Genomic DNA, 22,409 nt, shown 5'->3' with positions numbered 1-22,409 from the left:
GTCATAAGGTCACCAGCGCAGTATTTTCATGGGCGAGACGGACAGATGTAATGAGCTGAAGGACAAGGTGACGCTTGATCGAGGCGGTGAAACAGCAGTGAGAGAAGAGCTTATTGAAAAACAGTGGAACTCTCCTTTATTTTGTTCAACAGAGAAACTGCTGCAACATTTGGTTACACCACTGAGCAAAAACTAACATTCACACTGAGCCTCTGAAATGAAGACCGGCACAGTGGAGCAGTAAGGCTTCGGGGACGCCTCCGACACATGCGCGCCAACACACACACTCACACACACTCACACACGGTCGCACTCGCTCACATTTACATCTTCTATGGTACAAATCTGAGGCCGCTGCCTTTTTCTACACCCCCTTCCTCCGTGGCATTGAGGGGCTCTGTCAGACCCTGAACTGCCTCGGCTGCTGAACTAGTACAGGGACTGAGAGGTGACATAACAACGTTGACCTTTCATCCCATTGCATTTCTCTATGGAACATCATCATTTCCCAGTGACAGAACACAGCAAGGCCAGTCGAGCTGAAGGGGCTACCAGGAGGTCATGCTCAGTCCAAATAAGGGGTCGAGGGGGAGGAGTTGGGGAGGGACTTGGTCACTTGTTGGAGCGCCGTGTGGGCTCAGACGCAGTGGGGGGAGGCGGTGGGCCACGCCGGTCCAGGTCCTCTATGTAGAACATGATGAGCTTGCGCCGCTCGTCGGGCACACACTCCAGAACCAGGTATCGCTTGTCGTTCTGAAGAATCTTCTCCACGTCCTTCAGGTGCTGCTCCGACTCATGGATCAGCTTTCTGGATCTGAGGACAGCAGACCATTGGAGGAGCAGGCTGACACAGACGTCAATGATAAATCATGAGGTGTGTTGCACTTCATATTGGCGATGCCACACTCGAGGTCTGGACACCAGTTAGCATAACACAGCAGCAGCTTCCCTGCACAAGCCTCAACGCCTCGGCACCAATGTTCTCCCTGGTGATGTGAATTACAGACGTGCCTTGATCAGTAATGTGATCGGTGGCAACATGTTGTGTTCGTGCAGACCAATTTGTAGGCGACATCTAAAAATGAATGTCCAGATCAGAGGTGGTTCGTAGCTCCAGCTACGTTGAGTGAAAGTGAAACTCAGTTGAAAAACATGTTTTATAGTGCGCTCCTCTGCAGTGAGACCTCTCACACAGCTTGACACCCTGCCATACCTCTTCCCTGTTAAACTCTGAACAGGTGAGATCATGAGCAGTGAAGGGGACCCACCTGTACGTGATGAACTTGGTCTCCTTCAGAAGGGTTCTGAAGTCAGCTTTGGCTGTGATGTACTTGTCTTTGATGTAGTCTTCAAACTCCCGCTGCCGCTTCTGTAAACAAAGGGCAACTTCAGCAATGGATGAGGGCGGAAGTGCAAGCTGGTCCCTGCTAGCGCACGAGCTGCACGACCAATGCTCATCGCGCCTCTGGGTTCCTCAGGTCTCTTTCTCATTACAGGTGAGGTTGAAATATTGTTATCTGGGCACGACACGCAGATGCTGGAGGAGCAGAGGAGCCTCACCCGGTCGCTGGAGGAGAACTTGATACAGCGAGGATCCTCCTTTATGACCTTCTTCACCTCCTTCCATGTAGTGGTGAGCGTTATCTACAGAACAGATCCCGTGACTGATGAGCAAACTTGACCCGGACCATTTATGCCCATCATGAAGGAGAGGAGCAGAGAGACCCACCATGCTGGTCTCATCCAGCAGCTGCCTGAAGTGCTCCTTCTTCTTCTTGGCCAGTGCCTCCACATGCTCATTGAAAAGCTTCTCCTTCTCTTCTCTCTCCAGCAGTGAGGACGACTCCCAGCGGTGGTCCTTCCTCAGGTTGCGGCGAGTATCAGACCAGGTTGCATCTGAAGACCGGACCTGAAAACACGGCCAACACGTCAACACGTGACCTGACAGGAGGTGACAGACACACGTCTCCCCACCATGTCAGACATTAAGGCTTTGAAATGCTGGATGGCCTCCTCTCTCTTGTGCTGCTCCCTTTCTCTGTCGATTTCTTTGGTCTGCTCGGACCGGGCCTTCTGCACCTCCCGCTCCCGCTCCCTGAGACTGGCCTCGATCCGGGCCTGCCGCTCCAGCTCGCGCTCCTTCTCCAGGTCCACGCTCTGTCCAGGACACGCCGCCGGAGGAGGTGAATTAAAGAGCCATTCCGGACACGTCAAATTCAAAGGTGGTCATGTGACCAGCTCACACCTTGGCCAGCTTCTCCATGTACTGCTTGTAGAGCTCTTCTCGGAGCGCAGAGCTCTCCACAGCTTTGTACCGGGGGTCTGTCTCCAGCCTCTCCTTGACCTTGCTCCACCGCTGGCCCGCCTCGATGTGTTGGTCGCTGAGCAGCTCAAAAAAGTCCTGCTTCATCTGGAGAAAAGAAATCCCGTCAGGATGAAGCCAGAGTAAATGTCAAGCAGATGTGGTGGTACCTTCTCTCCTCTGGACTTGGAGTCTTCTTTATCTCTCTTCTTCATGGCAGTGACATACTCAACAAAGATGGCTTCCCTGTCCTTCATCTTCTCTATGGTTTTGAATCGGGGGTCTCGACCGTGCTTGACTGCAAATTCACTAAAGGTCGTCCTGCAAATGAAGTTTAGAGCGGCGTCATTGCACCGCGTAGCCTTGTCTAACCCAACACCGTGGGGAACACAGAGACAGAAATGAGCCATGTTCTGAAGCGCCCACCTGGCTGTGATTCTGGACTCGTCCATCATCTTCCTGAATTCGTCTTTGGCCTGCATCAGCTTGTTCTTCTTCTCCTTCCTCTCTTCCTCAGCGCGGGTCTTCACATACTGATCAAACACCTGAAACCCACCAGAGAAAAATGACCCCAAGCCCGAAGGTAGCCCAGTCAGCGGGAGCAAATGTGGAACTAAACTTGGAGATATAAACCTGTTTTCTCTCTTTAGGGTTGAGGAGGAGGTACCGGGGATCAAACACGATCTTGTGAAGCTCTTTGTCCCACGTGGAGAAAGCAGACACCTTCATGAAGGAAACGAAGACGTTCGACGAACTGGACAAGCAACAGTCATGATGGCGACAGAAAGCGGGCCTCACCCCTCTCTCCAGCAGCATTTCTCTGAACTGTGTCATCCTGGACTCCAGCGGCACCACGGCTCTTTCTCTGGCAGCACGGAGCTCGGCCTCCATGGCGACCTCCTTATCTGACTCCCCTTCTTTCATGTCCTCTTTCCTGTGGAGAAGACAAAGGTGAGATACCACCAAACAGCCTGCATCGGTGCTTAAAAACGTGAAACGAGGGCTTTGATTTCAATGTGTTCAGTGACTCAGCTGAACATTTGATGCTGATCTGCAGCAGACCTGGGCAGCGTGTGGCCCGGGGGCCACATGTGACCCCCTGCCTGCATTTTGCTAGGTTTTGTAGGTCAGTTGTGTTTCTATTCATTCCCATTTGCAACACCACTATTAACAATTAACTAGTGTCAGTCCAAAGATTTAATATCTTTAAATTGTTTCAACATTTCTCTGTGATTTTCCATTTTTATTTCGGCTTCTTTCATTTGGTTTAACCCAATATAGCGTTTTTTTTTCTGTAACAATTTAGACCTTTAAGATTTCAACTTCCCCATTTTCATTTCTTTAAATTCTAAATTTAAAGAGGTAAAAATCACAATGAGAACGACTTTGTTTTTCTCTGACAGTTTTCTTGCATTGTATTTAGGTCGGACCCGTGGAGGACCCGTTTTTCCTGAAGACTCACTTGCGCTTCTTTGCTTTGTTGTGCTCATCGTCCAGATCGCCATCAGCAGACAGGCCCAGCTCGTCATCCTTCAGACCTGTGAACCCAGGCAGCTGTCAGACACAAACGGCAACAGCCCAACGGCGGGACTTACCTATCCTCTTTGAGTCATCCAAACCTCGTTTGTGTGGCGGCTCCTGGATGTGCTTGTCAACATCAGCTCGACCCACCAGCTCCTCGGGTCGGTCCCACATGGACAGCCGCGTGGTTGGATTGTAAAAAAAGACCCGGTCGTCCCCGGTCCACACCACACACCTGACACACACGAGCGTGAGCGATCGCAGCAAGGCTTTCACGGACCACCTGTCAGCTGACTCGATCACCGTACCAGGGGGTCCCCGGGATTGGGTTGGTGGCGACGGGTCGTGCTTTTTGAGCCGCTTTCTCCTCCTCCGTCATCTCCGCTTCTTTAGTCTACTTGAACAAAAGGGAATCCTCCTGACTATAGTAGACAACGTCTGGGAGAAAGCTGTCAAGACAGCTAGCATAATTGAGACAACACCACAAGATAAAGAGGTTGAGCACGAAGCGGTTATGCGAGTGAGCTCCTGGGGGCTTGCTACAAGTTGACCTCTTCTCTAATGACCTCCTCAGGCCTTTAAATAATCCATCAGAGCCACTGCAGTTACTGAGGTGCTTACATAATCATCCTCCACAGCGTATGAACTTAAGTGTTCTCACAAACCTCCTTGTCATTGAGGAGGAGGAGTTTGTTTTCTTCATCCTCCATCTCCATGGCTTCAGCTTCTTCCTGCAGGAGACGCTCCTTCAGCTTTTCAGTTTCTTTCTCTACAGGGACGAGCAAGGGACACTCAAATCAAGGCTGCAGGGTCACGTTGGGGCATCAAAAGCAAACAACATTTTTCTGATGCCATTATTCAATTACCATGAATGGTGAACACAATCTGTCTGAATCCTGTTTATAAGATTAGGTGTCATACCTGGAGGTGACACGGGTTAATTTTAGGTCAGCTAATGTGAGACCAGGCTTCTTCTGACATCTGACAAATGACAGTGTTGTGTTGCTGGTGAGCAGAAATTGAAATTGCATGAAGCTTGAGAAACCAGCTGCCAGCCTAACACACATACACGTCATAAAAAAAATAAGATTTAATCAGAAGAATCCATCAAAACAGGTCCTAACAAAAGAGAACAGCATCACAGACCTCCTCCAAATCATCTGCACTGGGATTTCTGGAGTGGACAATCACCTTTCTCCAGGACTGCCAGTGGTTTCTCCCACGTGGACTCCAGTGTTCTGTTGTTATAGTAGTAGGTCTTCCCATCAGCTGTCTTGTATTCCATCCACTCGGGAAGGTGTAGTGAACCAGCCATGGAGGCGGGAGCAGCAGAGAGAGCCAGCTGAGGATGCATCATAGAGACGAGCGGCGGACCCATACCAGGAAGCATGCCTGGAATAAAGGCAAATGAGTGGATCAAAAGACTTCAGCCCGAGCCTTGTTGTCGTCTGAATGAGGAAGACTTGGACCAAAAAACTGAAAGGGAGGAGCCTCGTAGGAATCATCGTCAAACTAAATGTTTTGAGACACGTTTGCAGAACTGAAGGACTAAAGACAAAAAAGCTGTGTCCACACACACACAACCATGCCACAAATGTAGACAACACCACGACCACATGTAGGCCAGAACCACAAATCATCACTGCTTATCCGATTCCGTTCCAGTTGTGATAGTGATATTTACAGACAGGAATATCCTGAGACGGTCAAATTTGGCCAACAAATTTTGAAGATCTGAGGCAGCTACAGATTTAGCTCGACAGTTACTGAGAAGCTCATGGACCTGTCAGATTGTTGAAGTTCCCCCCCCTCCCCCGGCACACTTCTTAAGAATACCAATTCAGACGGACTGTTGTCACTAATTTACCACAGAAAAAACAGTTTAAGACGCCAAGCAAGCTCAGAGTTTTGAAATTTTGTTCCCAGGCTTGAGCTCCGAGGAAAGCCAGGTGCGGAGCAACTTGTCCCATCAATGGTGAAATGGATTGATCAGTTTTCCTGGATGGACACTGTTCACACCATTCAGCACCATGCCACTGTCGGATAGTTCCCACATGACTGAGGAGGACATCGTTGACTAGCATGCCATCTACGATGGGACTGAGAGGCGGGCGGCTGGGTGTTTACCGTTAGCGTTGGGGCCTGCCTTTACACACGGGGCACCTACTATCTGCATCATTGCTACACCTGCAAGAACAACGGACAAGCAAGCATCTGGTTGAACACAAAGGGAAACTAGACAGCAGCCACCGATGTGTTGACATGTGTGGCACAAATCTGCTGCTTGCAGTACTTTCTAGTTCAGCATCAATGAAGGCTCTCAGTGGTCGATTAAAACTGATATGGAAAGGAATATATTTTTGATGTTGTGCCTTAACACCAGAGTGGATCATGAGATCGCAGATATAAAACACAGTCAGCATTGTTGTCAGAGTTGTGTTTACATAGTCAACAGTGTGACTCCAGACACAGAAGCAGGATTTAGGGATGACTGACTTGGCATCTCAGTGCTGTGGAACTACTGCCCCTTCAGTCAGTTCGCTGGAAGAACTACAACCCGTAACTTTACAATTACTGCCTCCTTCCAAAAACACTGCCATCACTATGTTAAAAAATAACTACAGAAAACAATAGCCACAAATTAATAGTTAATACATATCTTACACAAAGAGAACAAACTTTAATAACTAACAAAGTTAAAGAAGGGTAATATTATCCAAAAACCTGATGTGTTCGAACACTTATTTCGGGAACAACTTTTGAAGAGCACTGACAAATACAGAAACACCACACAACTGTAGGTATTTATTTTCCACATTCACACATCCAAAATTTGGTATCAACTTTTGCGAGAAATGGCTGTCTGTCTAAGATATAACGCCACCATACGTTGAATGGATGACACGTCACATATAAAAATGGATAAAGACAGCAACGTTGTGTGCTGGGTCTTACCTGGTAAGGGGATGTGCATTCCTGGCAGAGGTACTCTGAAGGGGGGCACCATGACAGGGGGAAACGCGGGTATCGCAGCGGTGGACTGGGCCACACTGTGAGGCAGCGCGGCAGGCAATAACGGAACCGTTGGAACTGCCGTAACAGGTGATGGCACCGTAGAAACGGTCACGACAGTGACTGGAGACACCGCTACAGTGGAGGTCTCCGGCGTAACCAGAGGAAGGTCTGCTACAACTGGGGCTGGAGGAAACAAAGACATGTCCTTCAATCCCTTTTGTTGAGAGCGGGGACGATCACGGCATCGACATACTGACCTGCCATCGAAACTGAGGGCGACAAAGTAGTCACCGAGTCCGGACTGGAGCTCAGCGTACGGGAGGGGGTACTTGATGGGGCCTGCGTCGGAGAGGCTGCCGAAATGCTTGCTGTTGTGTTGATACTGCTTGAGCTGGCAGCTGCTGTTACACCCACGCTGGTCCCTCCAGTAGCGGTGACAAGGAGAGGGTTAAGCTCCGACTGCTGGATGATTTTGACACCTTCTGGTTTAGTCCAAGCCGACTCTCGGGTCCTGGCATTGTAGTAATAGGCCTGAAAAGATTGGCCAATGAGATTAGGGCATGTCCACATCACTTTTCACCAGCATCACACTGATCATAATAAGGTGTCGACTAAAGTGCTGGTTGAGAAGTACCTTTCCTTCTGGTGTTTTGTTCTCCACCCAAATCTCCTCTGCAGGGTTAGGGGCAGGTGCTCCTGCTGCAGACACAGGAGGCATACCAGGAGGAAACAGCATCCCTGGAGGGGGAGGAAGGCTGCCAATGGGAGGGGGGAGGAATGGTGGTCTCTGCGGCAAAAAACAGAACAAACATTGAATACTGACACTAGATATATCATTCCTTTATCATCCAAAACTTGACAAAGATCACAACATAATGGCACGGCAACAACATTGGCTACCTGTAAATGTGGGGGTCCAATGGGTGGGGGCATGCCTCCCGGAGGTGGAATGGGTGGCATGTTTGGGTCAAATGGGGGGCGTCCAAATGGTGGTCGTGGAGGGGGTCCACGCATCATCCCAAAAGGCGGTGGTGGCGGCCTAAGGAGCGGGGGAGGTCCTCGTAGCACTGGGGTCTGTGGCGGTGCAGGGGCAGGAGTGGGGTTGCGAAACCGGGCAACCTGCTGCGCCATTCTGGTTTGAAAGTTCAGTTATTGGTACCATTGGTTGGATGAAAGATATGCAGAGAAGAAATAAAGATAAACATTGTTTCATTCAAATTATAGTGTAGTTAAAAGCAAACTAGAATGGATTCAGATTTTTTAAGTGCTGGTGGCTGAACCACAATGTTGTTTTGAGTGAAATAATGCCATTAGAAAGACACCGTGGTGTGAGTGATGAAGGAGCTCTGGGAATCCAGTTACTGACTGGGCTCGACAAAAAGAAAACATTCCACATCAGCAGAAAATCCCAGCACCAGTCAAAAGAACCAAGTGTTTAATAACCACAGTCAGACTGGCTGTATATAATGGAGCATGGGCAACTTTGGAACACTTCATTGTCCTGCTCTAATCCAGCTCTTTCTTGTGAAACTTAATCTCTTTTACAAAAGATGATACCAACATGATACAAAAGAGACTGGATACTTGGCGCTGTTTGGCCAACACAGAACACTTTTACAAATCATGTTCAAAATTAAGAGTGCCCGTCCCAACAGGCTTGGACTGGAGTCACACTGAAAAACAACTGGGTGGTGCTTTGCTGCAGAACGTTTAGAATGAAAAGCACTTTATTTAACCATGAACCAGTCCAAATGCAGAGTATATTATAATCCTCACAGTTGGTATATGCTGCCTACTACAAGCAAATCATAGCCAAACGTTGTGACTGCAGCCCAGTCAGGGCTCTTATCACCCAAGGTCTCCGCCGATCACCCGGTGGCTGGTGATGACAGCCTTGATGGTTGGACCCATCTAAATAAAGTGAATCAATGGTGAGCTCTGGCTGTGCTCCTCCATCATTGCCACAGTACTTTATTGGCCATAGTGCACATGACCCGTGGGGAAACTTTTGCTCACGGACTCAACTCTGTAATACTCCTGTAATAGACAGGAACAAGCCAGTTCAACCGTAAATGCCTATCCCCGTCAGCTTGACGCATGTGGATGCAATCTACCGCGGATAAAATTGGTCAATTTACCATGACGTGGCAGGCAGGTTAGTTGACCCAGTGCAGACCAGAAAAGGCTTCGTATTTCAGAAACAGTTACTACAACAGCTCGTCTGCTAGTCAGGAAAGGATTGCGTAGCTAAAGCGTGATTTCACACAGAAGACCTCCGAACGCCATATAAGAGAGCGAAATACCAATATGGTTTGTGATGAGGATAAAATACACTTCCCGATTGTTTCTCGCATCTTTGTATGTTTACCTCGTGTTGGCAACGGAGAGACACTGGCTATTTAGCATTGAGCTAAGTTAGCTGGCGTGGCTACATGCACAACTAGTTCTCATTGTTTACAACCATACGCGCACAAAACGGCTCCAAAAATATACCACTGAAACTTCAATGTGTGCGCGATGCCAACCCTCATTTTTAGGAGTAATTCGCGGTCTTGGGGTGATTCTCTGACCTGTTGTCGCCGAACCCGATAGTCTCGCTTTCTGTCTGGTCCGCCATTACAGGAAAATGTAAGGCGGTCTTCCTGGAAACGCCCCTGCAAGCGTTCTAAATATCCTACTGGCTGTTGACAAGTGTCAATCAAACCAGCGGCGGCGCGCTAGTGGAGCTTACAGCGGATTCCGTCCGAAGTTCATCTTCTCTCGTCTTCTCTTCATTGGCTCAGTTTGAAAACCGTCAGACTGAATTAATTTCATTTTTAATGATGTTTTCTGAGCTGGATTTGCTCTTTTAATAGTATATAATGACTAAGGATGAACGTGATACAACTTCCATCCTCCTAGTTTCCGCATCACTCGCTGTAATATAAAATAACTTTATTTCATTTTAGGCTTCACCTTGAAGTTGAAGCGGCGATATAAGTTGTAGTTCTAGCTTGTGTTAGACTAGAAAAGTAAACTTAATCTGAAAGCAGTCGAAGGTGGGGCCTTTATGGTGTATATAGCGTGGATTTTTTTTTGTTTTCTTATACAGAAACGCGTGTTAATATAATCTGGACGAAGCACTAACAAATTCAGATACTTTTACTGTGTGTTGTGTTTACACAACTAGTGACAACAGAGTCTGAACTAAATCCTTTTAAGCACTTGAAAGTCCTCTCATGTATCTAATCCCAAACACGTACCCCAGGTACATTTCCACCATGCACTACTTCACAGCACAAAGATGACAACCATAAAAGGTTGTCTCCTGGATAAATGAAGGTGCGTCCGTAACATCTGCTTCAAAGCCGGGACAACATGACCTGCTGCGGCTTTAATGGTCTGGATTAATGATGCATGGACAAGCGGTGATTCATTTATCATAGTTTGCATTATTGCTTCATTAATGCTGACTGTTATTCAGAGATCATCACAAAGAAAGAGTGACGGTGAGGAGCAATCAAAGGTGAAACTCTCCATTTAAGACAGGAGCAGCAGGTATGAGTGAGGACAGGAAATGCAGGCTCGTTCAATAAAGACACAGAAGCACTGTTTATTACCTGGATTTAGGGCTTCATCTCTGCAGACTACCAGCGTCCCAACGACTCGCCTCATCAGGACTCTAGAACCCCTGATCGGGTGCTAGGAATCTTGAATAAAGTGGGAAATGGACTGCAGCAGTGAGGAGTTAATCAGAAGGGAGTTTGATCGGCTCATCATTGGAATGCACTGGGATGACTTTTTCTCCACAGTCTGGGACATGATGGCTGACTTGGGTTTCCCCGCTCCTCCTCCTCCCACCGCCTGGCAGGAAGTGAGCATGCACCCTCGTCGGGCCATACAACTGAAGTCTGGTTTTGAGGAGCACTACGCGTGCCCCCCGCATCTTGGTCAACCCCCCGTTCACTTCATCCCATCTCCACCGTTCAGCCACACCCGGGTGAGTGCAGTTACCTGCCACATATGAATCCCCACACAGGTGAGGACTTAGCCAATGATCTCTCATTCTCTGCTTCAGAATAATGACAGCCACTTTGTCCTGCAAGAGCATGTGGATTTGAGACCCGTTGGTTTGATGCAAGTGGCATACAAACACACGTCTTCAGGCTTCTATCGCCGTCTATTGTCTGACTGGTTCTGCTCCTCCAGCAGTGACGGGAACATGGTGTATGAGATTCCCTCTCCACAGCCTCAGCAGCCACCGATGTTAAAACCTGAACTGGAGCTCTCACAGGTGGACGTCCGTGTTGACATGTTTGTTTGGACTCAAACATAAAACCTGACTCTGTCTCTAGGCTAAGAAGAGGAGGAGGAAGAGGAGGAGGAGCCACACAGACAGCAGCGACTCAGGTGATCAAAGCATGACACACCCTGGGATCCACAATAGCTGCTGTCCATTCCACTCTACCGTCTAAAGAAGTAGCCTTGACACCAACACATGCACAGAACTGGCCAAAGGTTTGGACAATTCAACGTGTTTTCTTCATTTTCACGAGAGTGAAAGAACTCTCACTGAAGCACCAGAGCTATGAACAAACACATTTGGATGATGCAGAAAACAAAAAAAAAAAAAGAGTGAAATGATTCAAAACGTGTTTTACGTTTTAGATTCTCCAAAACAGCCTCCTTTGCTTTGGCGACTGCTGTGCTGACTCTCAGCTTTCTGACGATGAGCTTCAGGAGCTGGTCACCTGACACAGGTGACTCCATCATGGAGTTCATTCAGAAGGGTTTGCAGCCTGTCAAAGCAAACAGAGGCTACTTTGAGTCACATTCACATTCAGTTATAGAACTTTTTTTCTCTTTCATAACTCCATATCTCCTGTGCAAATGAAGAAAAACAACTGAGTCAGAAGGTGGGTCCAAACCTTTGGCCTGTACTGTACACTACACACACATGTCACTCAAATCACACATGCATATGTTCAGAAAAGGCTGAACTGGACCCACTAGAAAACATCCGGACTGCAGACGCAGACACACACATCCCTCTCCACAAACACACACACACCTTGCACACACACACACACAACACTGCTGTGTCACACAGCAGACCAACATTCAGCCAACCTTTGTGTAACAACTGGCGGGTGCGTTTCTTCAGCGTTGACACACACGCACTCAGACACAGACGCTCCCGCGGTGAAGAAGAACGGACTGGTCGCCACCTTGCTGCCGCCTGAACGTCTGGAGGAGCAGGACCAGACCCTGAGTGAAGCCCTGAGCGTGGGGGAGGAGCTGCTGCTGATGCTGGAGCAGATGAAGCCCTTGAGCCCGCCCTGCAGCCCCTTCAGACCCAAGCACTTGGCTTAAGAAGGTTCGCTAGCTACACCGGCAATTCCAGGAAAGGGAGCCGCACGTCATCACTGGTGTCTCGATAATATCGTTTAATGGAGGACGCAGCACAGAAAATGCAACCGTCTGCACTGAAAAAGTGGGTTCTCATCAGCTAAATCATCTCAAACATGACAATGCAACTAATAAAAATATGAACTAATCCTATGAGATCATCGTCTTGAGAGTAACAAAATAAAGATTTGGTCATTTGGAGACTCGTCACCTCTGAAGTGACGGAAGGCTCCGCTCAGCTGTTTGCAAACAAAACTAGACCCCCACACACGCACACGCACAGTACCTGGAAAAATCAGTCGGAATTCTCTGCTCCGGAAAATTCATCAGCACCATTTGTTAACGTGAGCCTCCTGCGCACCTTTGATTGGAGGACGAGCAGGAAGTTCCGTTTCTTCTTTAATACAGCGAGTGCGTGTGATCGTGTGACCCACACAACTGCTTGACAGGTCAAATCTGGGAGTTTGGTGAACACAGACTGGTGCAGTGACATCACAAGTGTCATCTCAGACTGGTTGTTTCAGTGGAGGATTATGACGAGCGGAGTTGAAGACTAGTCTTAAAGTTAAGGCTGTTTCTGTGTCGCCGGGTGAGGAGCAGGACGGTGTGTGGCAGCAGGAATCGTGCTTTTATCTTCAAGTTTCTCCTCCTCCTGTGGTCCAGTCTGAACATGACACACGCACACTCACTCTCACACACGCACACGCACGCACGCACATGTCCTTTCATGCTTTCATTTCCCGAAATTTCCAAAGTGAGCGAAGGCATCTTGTTTGGGTGGCACCACTGTCTGCGCGAGGCCCATCCCTATTCCTGGGACACCCATGCCAGTCATGTTCCCCATCATCATGGGGGCCGTCATGCCCATGTTCATGCTCATGTTCATCCCCATCATGCCCTGGTTCACCGGGCCCAGTCCCATGGTCCCTGTGGTCATGGACGGCGGCATGCCGGTTGCCATGGCAGCCGGCATGGTCAGGGGATTGCCGGGCGGTCTCACGTGAGTCACGTGCGGCGGAGAGCTGAGGTTCAACCCCCCAAAGTTCTGGGCCAGCAGGTTGACCGGAGGAACCCCTGCACAGCAACAGGAAGGAGAAATCGCATCATTCGTGAGCACCTGAGAGGAAGAGCTTTCCAGCAGCCCTTGAGCAAGATGGCTGGCAAAGCACCTGCAGTTCACAGTCACAGAGCAACAGTGCCAAGATCTAGAGACTGAAGGTACTGAACAAGATGAACCAGCAGCGACTGTCTTTCAATGAAATTAAGACTTTAGTATAAGTTACTTCTTGCGATTCAAATATGACTCAAAATAATTAAATAGAAAAAAGTAACAATCCAGAATGAAATTTGACTCTAAATTCAGTAATAAGCGAAAGCAAAGCAAAATCCTGAACCTCGACGCGATCAACCGAACTCAAGGTCACTTTCTTGTTTCACACATAAAGTAGCAAAAAGCCTGTGCAGGTGACTGCGTGGGAAACGACAAAATAAGCAGCTGCTGCCTCACCCGACTCAGTTGAGTTTGGTCCTCGACTGTTTGTTTGTACACTGCGATGGTACCAGGAGGGAAGCTCAACTGGACCAGAGATCATGGCGTGATACCTTCGATTCTTGGTCGCCACTACCACTACTGACCAGTCCAGTCTCTGTTTCCTCGGGCTGCTCTCCTGCCAACTCAGCGCTCTGATCAGTTCTCTGTCCCTCACCCCAACACTTTGGTAAATTCAGTTGTTCCCCGACCGGTACTTTCAATTTTATGCAGGGAAAAAGCAGCAGTTCACAGCCAACTGAACATAAACCTTTGGTTTTATCGTTACCTTGCTGCTGGATGATGTTGTTGAGAGTGGGCGGAGACTTGGCAGAGTTGAGACCAGCTGACAGGAAGTCCAGGTTGATGTTCACAGAAGGGTCTGCCCAGGTGGATCCCAGCGACCCCTGACCTCCCACACCGACCTTTGGCTGGTGAGCCATCGGTCCTCCCAAGCTCTGAAGAAAAATAGTTGAAGTGAGAGATTCAGCGTTTGGATACACTGGTGACACAACACACACGCACCTGTTGGGACCGTGAGAGCGGGAGAGTGGGCATCGCTGCGGGGGCTCCTGGTGCGGCTCCACCCAGAGTGAAGGTCAAACTCTGCGAGGAGCTCAGCGATGCATGCTGACTGGACAGCTGGTGGCTGACCCCTCCCATCAAGTCGAAGAGCTCGGCAGAGGGAGGAACCGTGGAGGGTTTAGAGGCTGGAGGCGACTGGACCGTCCCAAACAAGTCGGGGACCGGCTTAGGGGTCGCAGAGGAGAGCGGGTTAGAGAAGGCGCTCCAGTCCCCGAACTCGCCGTTTCCAGTCGTCGACGCAGCAGCTGAAAAGAAGGAGGTTTACTCATGATGGCAGAAGAGCTTGTCTGGGAAACAAGTGCATAACATGCAACCAACGTTACCTGTGGAGGTGGGGAGGCTGGCAGAAGCTGCAGGAGAGGAGAAGTCAGCAAAGCCTCCAAAGAGGTCCGACCCTGGTGGACACACACACGCATTAGAACCTAAACAAGAAACACCATATGATCACATTTATGGCTTCATTTCCTCACCAGTGTTCGACTGACCGGACGAGGAATCGATCACCAGCAGATCTGCCAAACCCCCGCCTGACGGCTTCCTTCCTGCCGAAGACTGCGAGCACAGAACATCGTCATGAGCTCCAGAGCCGGTCCACGGCACCAACACCTGCCATACCTTCTCCTCTGGACTTCTATCTCCAGTGTAGTGGGCCGCAGCCCCGAGGTCCAGAGTCTTGCCACCTGCTGCAGCGCTGCGTTTCCTCGTGGTGGTGGTGGTGGTCTCCGTGGCCTGCGTGATCTGGATGCTCTTGGTGGTGACCGTTTCCTCCTCATCTTTAAACTCCAGAGCATCCTGCCGGCCGTTCCTGGAGGCCCGCTCCTCCTCGTTGTCACTGCAGCCCAAAGAAGACTCAGTTAGGAACTGAAGCAGCTCTGTGTTTACCAGCCAACAAGGATCAGTGATAAAACATTCTCTCCTCCGGGACACAACCGTGTCAGTCGAGCATGAATCCCAGCCGGAGGGTCACCTGATTCTGTCTGGCGAGTCGTCGCGCTCCTTCTTCCTAAACTTGTTGAGGGTGTCGTCGATGGTGCTTCCTATCTTGTCACTGATCTCGCCCAGTTTCTCACTGAAGGGGAACGTTCCTTTGCTCTTGTCCCAGTCCTCGTCCCACTTACTGCGATCAAACTCTGCGGCTGAGAACAGGAAGACACGCGATGAGATGATGGGAGACGACACCTGAAGACCACAGAGCAGATCAGCAGGCCACTCACAGTTCTTCATCCCCCCTCCTCCTCCACCGCCGCCGCCGCCTCCCATACTGTCAGAAGACACGCCAATGTACTTGTCTTTGTTCTTCTTGGCCTTCTTCCTCTCCTCCCTCAGTCTGTCGTCGTCTTGAATGAACTCCACCATTTCCGTGACCTTCTGACGAACATTGATGCCCTGGTCCTTCCCGTTCTCATCTGTGATCATTTCATCACAATGCTCAACGACATCTAGCATGCTTTTCCCACAAACTCCCCATTAATTATTCATTAGTTCATCCAGAAACAAATGAAAGTATACTGTAATATACAGCCAATAACTGTTTCCTCATGCAAACGTGCGTTTCCTCCAACAAGCCAACAGAGCAGATACTGTCCAGAACATTCCTCAGAAGAAGCTCAGAGGCTCTGAAGAGGCTCAGCAACATGCTAACAGCCGAACACTGCAAACATGATTGGCCAAAGAGGTGTGTGTTGATAACATCGCGAGCTGACTCAGCTTTATAGTGCGATAAAATGAGATTAAAAATTCAATCTATTAACAGCCCTAGTCAAAATGAATCGACCAATAAATCTGACACGGTCGCAAATGAAGAGATCACTCACCAAAAAAGTGGTAGTTTCCTAAAAACCGCAGGTCGTAGATGTGTTCTCTGGCGCTGGTCACCACCCGTTCGGACCCGTTCCTGATCAAATAAGCCAGGAGCAGCAGAGCCTGTGAAGAGCAGGCGAGTGAAGCGACCAGTCGGTCAGTGTCTCACACTTCAGTCATATCCGAGTGTCAACATCAGATACACCAGCATGTAGTGGCCATTCTGAGGCTTTTTTTTTAAATTTGGATATATTTGGCTCATGTTTGCCACAGTCCTCGTGAATCTGCAGAAAAGCCAGCATGTTCATTAGACCAACAGAATGAAAGCGATTAAACAGCTGCGGAGAAGACTGGGACTCCCCATTAGCACCACCATCCTGTCTCTTCAGCCGCTGCATAATGCATGGTGTTTAAACAGTATTTTTGGAGGAGCGCACCAGCAGGAAAGGAGGAGCTCAGGAATCTCTCTTCAGACGATTAAACATTGAGCTTTATAAATCAAGTATAATCCTCTGTGTGTTTTTATTCTCCAGGAAAACCAACCCAGAGCCGAAGCTGTGCCTTCAGCAGGATGAGCCTCATTTCCAGGAGCTGCCCTCACTCTGCCATGTGAGCGGCTCGAACCAAACCACGCGGCCACCATGCTGATGTAAATGGATTTCCCTGCGCAGGTGTGGGTGCAACAGGCAGAGCAATTCACCACGGAGCAGCGCCTCACCTTGTAGACTCGCCTCCAGTTCTTCTCGTTATCCTTCAGCATCCGGCTCCACAGCATGTTCATCACCTCTGGGAACTGCTCGTACATGAAGGTGGACCTGAACAATCACAGAGACAAAAAACACATCAGAGCAGCGGGTCCCCTGGGGGCCGGAGCCGGGGCCGGCCCATCACAGCTCAATCACGTCCTGCTGCCTGAGAAGAATCGTCTTCATTGCTGTTCCTGCATGTCTCACATCACAGGCCTGATTTGGCAAACACGCCTCACACGACAGGCAGGAACTGCATCTGGCCACGGATGATTGAATACATCAGGGATCTCAAGTGTTTGCTACACAGAGTTAGTATCCATCTGACGAAGCAGAGCCCGAAGAAGACATCTCAAATCAGCCCATGAGTTGCCGTCACTCCACTCGAATGAAGGCAATTTCAACAATAAAATACTCCATAATAAGAGCTGCATCAGCAATTTCAAATCACAAGTGAGGCACCAGGTGAACACAGAACTCGGGGGTCTCTGAGGATAATGCTAGACTTTGTGTGAAAGTAGAGTCACACTTTGTCTACGCCACATAACGCAGCTGTGGTATGGACGAAGCACAGACCGTCACACAGCAGCCTGATTCAAACCCCACACCAGCGCTTCATCTCTGTGTTAATAGAATGTTTAAGGATTGAGCTGCATCAGACGCAAATCGGGGCCGGGGCCACCAACAGCTGATGTCAAAGACGACATGAATGATCCAAACAAGCCACCGTCTCTACCCGACAGACCACAACATCAGAATCATTTCTGACAGGTACTGTCCACTGCGGGTCGAGCTGGACTTGCATTTGACCGACTTACTTGGCTATCTCGCCCATCAGCTGCCCAGAGGGGCCCCAGGGGTCATCGTTGGTGGCCTCTCTCACCTTGGACTCGATCTCGGAGTAATTCATCACCACGTTGGTGCTGTGGAGAGAAGAACATGTTCCTTGAGAACCATCACTGGCAGCTTCTCCACAGAAAAGCAGATGATGAGATTTTCCAGTCTCTGAATAATAAATGACTGCTACAGAGGGAGCCACAACTGGAGCTGGAAACATGACGCTGAGTTGTGTTTGCCTCAGTCCACAACTAGCCAGACCCTTGAATGTGAGCAGTGAGTCTGTACCTTCTCCCTGCATGAGACGCCAGTGTGTGTGTGTGTGTGTGATGATCAGTGTGGGAGGAAGAACATATCCATCGGCTCAAACATCGTCATACTTGTTTGTCTGATATTGTCTTGATCTTTTTATGATATAGAACACATAAATACTTGGACACGCTGCTGCATTTGTGATGTGTGTTTAATATCAATAACCTTTTGCTTCTGTCCACAAGAATTATGTAGTTGAGACGAGAGGTTCTACAACTGGACTGCAAAACTGTCGTGCACACCACAGTGTGCTGCATGATCTGATTTCCTCCCTTAGGATGATGGCTCATAACAAATTTCATAATATATTCCAATGTATCATATGACCACTCCTGCATGAGGACACGTATCATATGTATGCGAGGCTATAAAATGAACAAGTTTAACACAAAGAGAAAATCAGACTTTGATACTTCTCTACAAACGTAGCCCTATAGTTTATTTGAAGATGGTTCATTAAGTATTTTTCATGGTTTCATATGTTGAACGGATCACTGAGGTCACAGAACAATGAGAAGAAAAGTCTGCTGTGCATGTTTGACCAGGGATATTCACACAGAGATCAACACCCGAGGATAAACACAGGTGTTGATCTTTTGAGTCACTCGGCCCCCGAATGTGCCTGAGTTACAGCAGCATCATGCAGCAGGAATTACTGTCCAGTCGCTTCTCATTTGCCCAATTATTCAATAAAAAGAGACTATTATTCTCACCTGGAGTGAGAATAGTTTCATTTCATTTGTTCTTGGTGAGTTTTTCCCTTTCCAAATATAGTCAAGTTCTTTTACTCAAAACTCTTGGCACATTTGTAAACTTTATCGACTGAGAGGATCCTAAAGCTACCATGAAACAAACCAGTACCGAGCGACTGGACCGGTCGACACCAGGACTCTGGACTCACTATTCTTCACCTTTAACCTTCGCACGCGTTTTGTTATGATCGGGTCCGGCTCAGACCACCGGGATCCGGGGCCTCGGTCCAACTACCGCGGGACCCCGGCGAGAGGCGACTGACTCGGAACCAGAGGCGGGTCTCATTCACGGTACGCACTGGAGCTCCATCTGCTCTTTGAGCGTGCGTTACCGTCGGCGGGAGCGGAGCGAGCCGGAGGCGTCAGAGGGATGCGACAGGGCGTGATTCCGCAGCGCCGGACCCGGATTAGCTACATGAGCTAGTCGAGCTAAGCAGGTAGCCTCAGTTGCGGACGGGAGAACTGAGACCTTGTGTTTGTGTGAAGGGTGCAAAACAAAGCGAGGCGTTCGAGGGTGCAGTTCCGCAGCGCTTAGCAGGTTTAGCTCCACCTGCTCCCCGGTACTCACGCTTTGTCCAGCAGCTCTCGGACTTTCCACATATTGAGCATTTCCTGACGGAACCACGCGCCCACCACCTTGAAACCGAGCCACCCCGGAGCTCTGAGGCCCAGCCAACACAGGCGGGATCCGGCTGCCGACGATGGAAAACCTCCTCGTCGAGCTCCGGAGATCGAGCGGCTGCAGTTAACGGACCGGCCCCAGTTGCTACGGAAACGTCGAGCTCCCCGTCTACGTCACTCAGACGTCGTGACGCAGGCGCATCGGCTGACTCACGCGCTTGTTTACCAAACAAATAATGTCGTAATTGCAATGTCAATAAAAACTCCCGAATTAACACTAGCATCAAAGTAAACATTTTTTTCTTCTAAACTTTGAATCCGACTGTTCTATTTGAAATGTTCCAACACGCAATATAACGTATATATTTTTCAATCTGAATCTATTTAAAGTTTCTTTTAGGGGTGTGGACTTTAACACATGAATCTGGAAAACAGAACATCAAGCGCCGAACTTTAAAACGATACCGGCCGCAACACTTTTCTCCCACTAGATGGCAACAAAGACTTGAAGTTACGTCTGAAGTTATTGATGGAATCATGAACATTTTTTATCTCACAATGAGGAAATTTAGCTTGGTGGCAGCATATTAACGATAAAGACAACCATTAAAGACATACGCAAAGACACCAGACAAATAAATATCATAACACATAAATACATAAATATATAAAACAAATCATAATTACAATAACGTGACAGAAATGACAAAAAAACAACAACCCACAGTGACAGAGAGTCCGGTCCAAGTCCACCACTGTCTTGTCTTCATTCATAACACTTTTTGACCTGCATTATATGATCCCTGCAACAAATGCTCAGTCAAGTGAAGACCTAAAACAGCCAAAGATGCTTCAGGTGCTTCCCTCCTACCTCAGAAATGAGTAAGTTTGGAGTCTCGGTCACCCTGACTGCTGGGGGGAGACCACAGGGCGGACCCAGGCCCAGTGGCGCACACTACAGGGTACGTCTACGCTGTGATCGGCTTGGGAAAAGGTAAGACAAGAACTGAGTGTAGACCATGTGAGCGTTGTTCGGCTCCTTGTAAAGGATCCCACTAATCCCCGTGGGACCACCCTGGTGAACAAACCCTCCACAGATAATGTCTACAAATGAATTCACCTGGTGCGAGAACAACAGTTTCATAAGCATGGCTGTGTTTGGAGGGCAACACAGATTAGCACTGGGGGGGTGGAGGGGTGATGTGGGGTGGAGGGGAGCGTGGGGCAGAGGAAGTGGACAGTGTGTATACATGCGTGTCCGTTCCCTGGGGCCCCGTCTGTATATCGCTTGGGAAAAAGACCTCTAGGTCTGCCTGAGGTCTGACTTCCAGCCAAAAAAAGCAAAGTCTAAAATAGCTAGAAAGAGGGCGAGAGAGAAAGCAGGAGATTAGAGAGAGGGAGAGGTTAAACCTGAGAGTCAAAGACGTGGACCTGGGCAGAGACAGCGACCACGAGGGCGTGAGAGGAAGGAGAGGACAGCACGGATGGAGGAGAAGGTGCGGACAAAGCAGCAAATAAATAGAGAAGGAAAACATTCTCACACTGATTGGAACCATATGCTGACAGAGAATAATGGGAAACTGTGAAATGTTTGATTTGTTTTCCCTGGTTGTTGAGTTGGGGAGTGGGTGAGGTGGGGGCGGACTGGAGATGATGATGATCAGCCATGGGAAATTCCAGCGCCTGGATGTGCAGCCCTGACAGGTCCGCTCCATTAACCGCGCTCACACTCGGGGGCTGCAGGGGGGAACGTCCCCTCCGCTCGGGGTGAACTGGGAACTTCAGCTGTTGGAGGCCGCGCTGCTGGTGAGAGACGCCATTGATTCCTGGTGATCACATGACGCTCTGCTCAGCTCCTCTGCTGATTGACATCACTATTAACAGGCACCAAAGTGATCAGCTGACTCTGTCCTTCTCCTAAACCAGGGGCTCTTAACCTTCCTGATCTCGGGGTGTCACCATTTTCTGAGCAAATGGGTCCGGGGCCCATTCAAGGAATAAAAGGGATTCATTTCTATGGTTACTGATTTCTGATTTCCGAATGACTGATGCCATTTGTGTTCAATAATCGTACGTGTTAACAAACCAAACCATAGTGGAATAACATGAAACCATGTGGTCAGCACAAAGATATGTGTCATGGAAAAGTCCAACCAGCACCGGAGCCAGGTGTAATAAATAATAAAACTACATCTAAACACCATAAATTTTTTCACAAATAAACTAAAAAGAACATAAGTACAGTGTAAGTGCAAGTGTATTAAAACCAAGCGTCAGAGTCCAGAGGTGTAAAACAGAGAAGTTTTAGTGGCCCTCTAGGGGGCGATCGCGGCCCAACCATGGACTTGGGCCCTATGGTTAAGAATCACTGTCCTAAACCTCTTCTGCTACTGCTGCACCCACCGTGAGCCTGGTTCTTCTTAGGTTTCTTCCTCCTCCAGCTCTCCGACAGTGTTCCCAGGTATGAAGCCTTGTTGACGCCCATGATTTTTCGCGAGGTTAAGAGGACAATAACACAAGCTGCACAAGCAGCGTTGAGCGACACTCAGGGGGCTTGATTTCTCCAGCAGAACAGCCGAACGAGGCAGAGCTTGTGGTCTTGTGCAGGTGTGGCGTCCACTTTTAAATCATCCTTCATTTTCCAAACGTAAACATGCCAGCAGTCCTGACTGTGTGCCGCCGTGGCCTTAGCCTGTCGCTCTGTGGGATCAAATGGCATCATGTGCCAGACCGTTATGTGATTCATCGACAGCTGCGAGGAGCGAGATTGTGTTTAATACCGATATCATGTCATCATAACGCTATCAGTAAAGCTGTCTTCAACTATATGTAAATTCTACGAGCAGCAAAGGACCGAAGGCTGATGCTCTCAGGTCCATTATTTATTAGGTATTATATTATTATGTATATTTGCTATTTATAAGGTCATTTATTTATTAGTTGTTTCTGTTTATTTTATTTCTATATTTTATTATTTTAGTACTTTATTGTGCACCTTTTCC

The 22,409-nt window shown here is 48.7% G+C and overlaps 3 protein-coding genes and 1 long non-coding RNA gene across 9 annotated transcripts; 2 read left to right on the top strand and 2 right to left on the bottom strand.

Annotated features, from left to right (window-relative positions):
- Positions 1-110: 110 nt before the first annotated feature.
- On the bottom strand, positions 111-10,092 carry tcerg1b (transcription elongation regulator 1b (CA150)). 3 transcript variants are annotated; one of them, XM_053846836.1, is made up of 21 exons: positions 9,409-10,092; positions 7,739-7,970; positions 7,473-7,625; positions 7,096-7,369; positions 6,779-7,021; positions 5,951-6,010; positions 5,015-5,215; positions 4,489-4,592; positions 4,132-4,217; positions 3,898-4,058; positions 3,765-3,840; positions 3,101-3,236; positions 2,936-3,025; positions 2,729-2,847; positions 2,473-2,623; positions 2,246-2,410; positions 1,975-2,157; positions 1,730-1,909; positions 1,561-1,644; positions 1,269-1,369; positions 111-814 (listed from the first exon to the last, which is right to left on the bottom strand). In XM_053846836.1, the coding sequence occupies exons 1-21, from the start codon at positions 9,453-9,455 to the stop codon at positions 613-615; spliced, it is 3,048 nt and encodes a 1,015-aa protein (XP_053702811.1). In that variant the 5' UTR covers positions 9,456-10,092; the 3' UTR covers positions 111-612. The 3 variants fall into 3 exon arrangements, with proteins under 3 accessions (XP_053702811.1, XP_053702812.1, XP_053702813.1); XM_053846837.1 differs by having other exon boundaries at positions 3,922-4,058; XM_053846838.1 differs by lacking the exon at positions 5,951-6,010 and having other exon boundaries at positions 9,409-10,089.
- On the top strand, positions 2,683-7,579 carry LOC128748254 (uncharacterized). Its single transcript, XR_008412778.1, has 3 exons — positions 2,683-2,885; positions 2,953-3,253; positions 3,800-7,579. It is a non-coding gene; the product is annotated as an uncharacterized LOC128748254 (long non-coding RNA).
- An 84-nt stretch (positions 10,093-10,176) lies between the features above and the next one.
- On the top strand, positions 10,177-12,365 carry LOC128748253 (uncharacterized). Of its 3 annotated transcripts, XM_053846843.1 has the most exons (6): positions 10,189-10,326; positions 10,630-10,817; positions 10,896-10,954; positions 11,030-11,111; positions 11,173-11,227; positions 11,982-12,365. In XM_053846843.1, the coding sequence occupies exons 1-6, from the start codon at positions 10,215-10,217 to the stop codon at positions 12,188-12,190; spliced, it is 705 nt and encodes a 234-aa protein (XP_053702818.1). In that variant the 5' UTR covers positions 10,189-10,214; the 3' UTR covers positions 12,191-12,365. The 3 variants fall into 3 exon arrangements, with proteins under 3 accessions (XP_053702816.1, XP_053702818.1, XP_053702817.1); XM_053846841.1 differs by having other exon boundaries at positions 10,177-10,326; positions 10,896-11,111; XM_053846842.1 differs by lacking the exon at positions 10,189-10,326 and having other exon boundaries at positions 10,378-10,817; positions 10,896-11,111.
- On the bottom strand, positions 11,651-19,574 carry LOC128748252 (clathrin interactor 1-like). 2 transcript variants are annotated; one of them, XM_053846839.1, is made up of 12 exons: positions 19,355-19,550; positions 17,704-17,808; positions 16,858-16,954; positions 16,154-16,262; positions 15,554-15,745; positions 15,307-15,475; positions 14,955-15,171; positions 14,810-14,891; positions 14,663-14,734; positions 14,280-14,584; positions 14,044-14,212; positions 11,651-13,300 (listed from the first exon to the last, which is right to left on the bottom strand). In XM_053846839.1, exons 1-12 carry the CDS (start codon positions 19,393-19,395, stop codon positions 12,960-12,962), a joined length of 1,899 nt encoding a protein of 632 aa, XP_053702814.1. In that variant the 5' UTR covers positions 19,396-19,550; the 3' UTR covers positions 11,651-12,959. The 2 variants fall into 2 exon arrangements, with proteins under 2 accessions (XP_053702814.1, XP_053702815.1); XM_053846840.1 differs by having other exon boundaries at positions 15,307-15,745; positions 19,355-19,574.
- Between the last annotated feature and the right edge of the window lie 2,835 nt (positions 19,575-22,409).

The sequence above is a fragment of the Synchiropus splendidus genome, chromosome 17 (assembly GCF_027744825.2).
Source record: "Synchiropus splendidus isolate RoL2022-P1 chromosome 17, RoL_Sspl_1.0, whole genome shotgun sequence".
NCBI classification, from domain to species: Eukaryota; Metazoa; Chordata; class Actinopteri; order Syngnathiformes; family Callionymidae; genus Synchiropus; species Synchiropus splendidus.
Note: the sequence above shows the minus strand (reverse complement) of the source record. Positions and strands in the feature narration are given on the sequence as shown.

Bases quoted from the DNA above. Each gene is read 5' to 3' on its own strand.
- tcerg1b (XM_053846836.1), bottom strand. From the start codon at position 9,455: ATGGCGGACCAGACAGAAAGCGAGACTATCGGGTTCGGCGACAACAG. The intron at 7,971-9,408 runs GTCAGAGAATCA...CTTTCAAACCAG, and splicing joins ATCGGGTTCGGCGACAACAG to AATGGCGCAGCAGGTTGCCC. The intron at 5,216-5,950 runs GTAAACACCCAG...CCTTTATTCCAG, and splicing joins GGCAGGCCCCAACGCTAACG to GCATGCTTCCTGGTATGGGT.
- LOC128748253 (XM_053846841.1), top strand. From the start codon at position 10,215: ATGGTCTGGATTAATGATGCATGGACAAGCGGTGATTCATTTATCATA. The intron at 10,327-10,629 runs GTGAGGAGCAAT...TTTTCTCCACAG, and splicing joins ATCACAAAGAAAGAGTGACG to TCTGGGACATGATGGCTGAC. The intron at 11,228-11,981 runs GTGATCAAAGCA...GCGTTTCTTCAG, and splicing joins CACAGACAGCAGCGACTCAG to CGTTGACACACACGCACTCA.
- LOC128748252 (XM_053846840.1), bottom strand. From the start codon at position 19,395: ATGCTCAATATGTGGAAAGTCCGAGAGCTGCTGGACAAAGC. The intron at 14,892-14,954 runs GTATGGCAGGTG...CTGTGCTCGCAG, and splicing joins ATAGAAGTCCAGAGGAGAAG to TCTTCGGCAGGAAGGAAGCC. The intron at 13,301-14,043 runs GTAACGATAAAA...GTTGCTGTGCAG, and splicing joins CAACATCATCCAGCAGCAAG to GGGTTCCTCCGGTCAACCTG.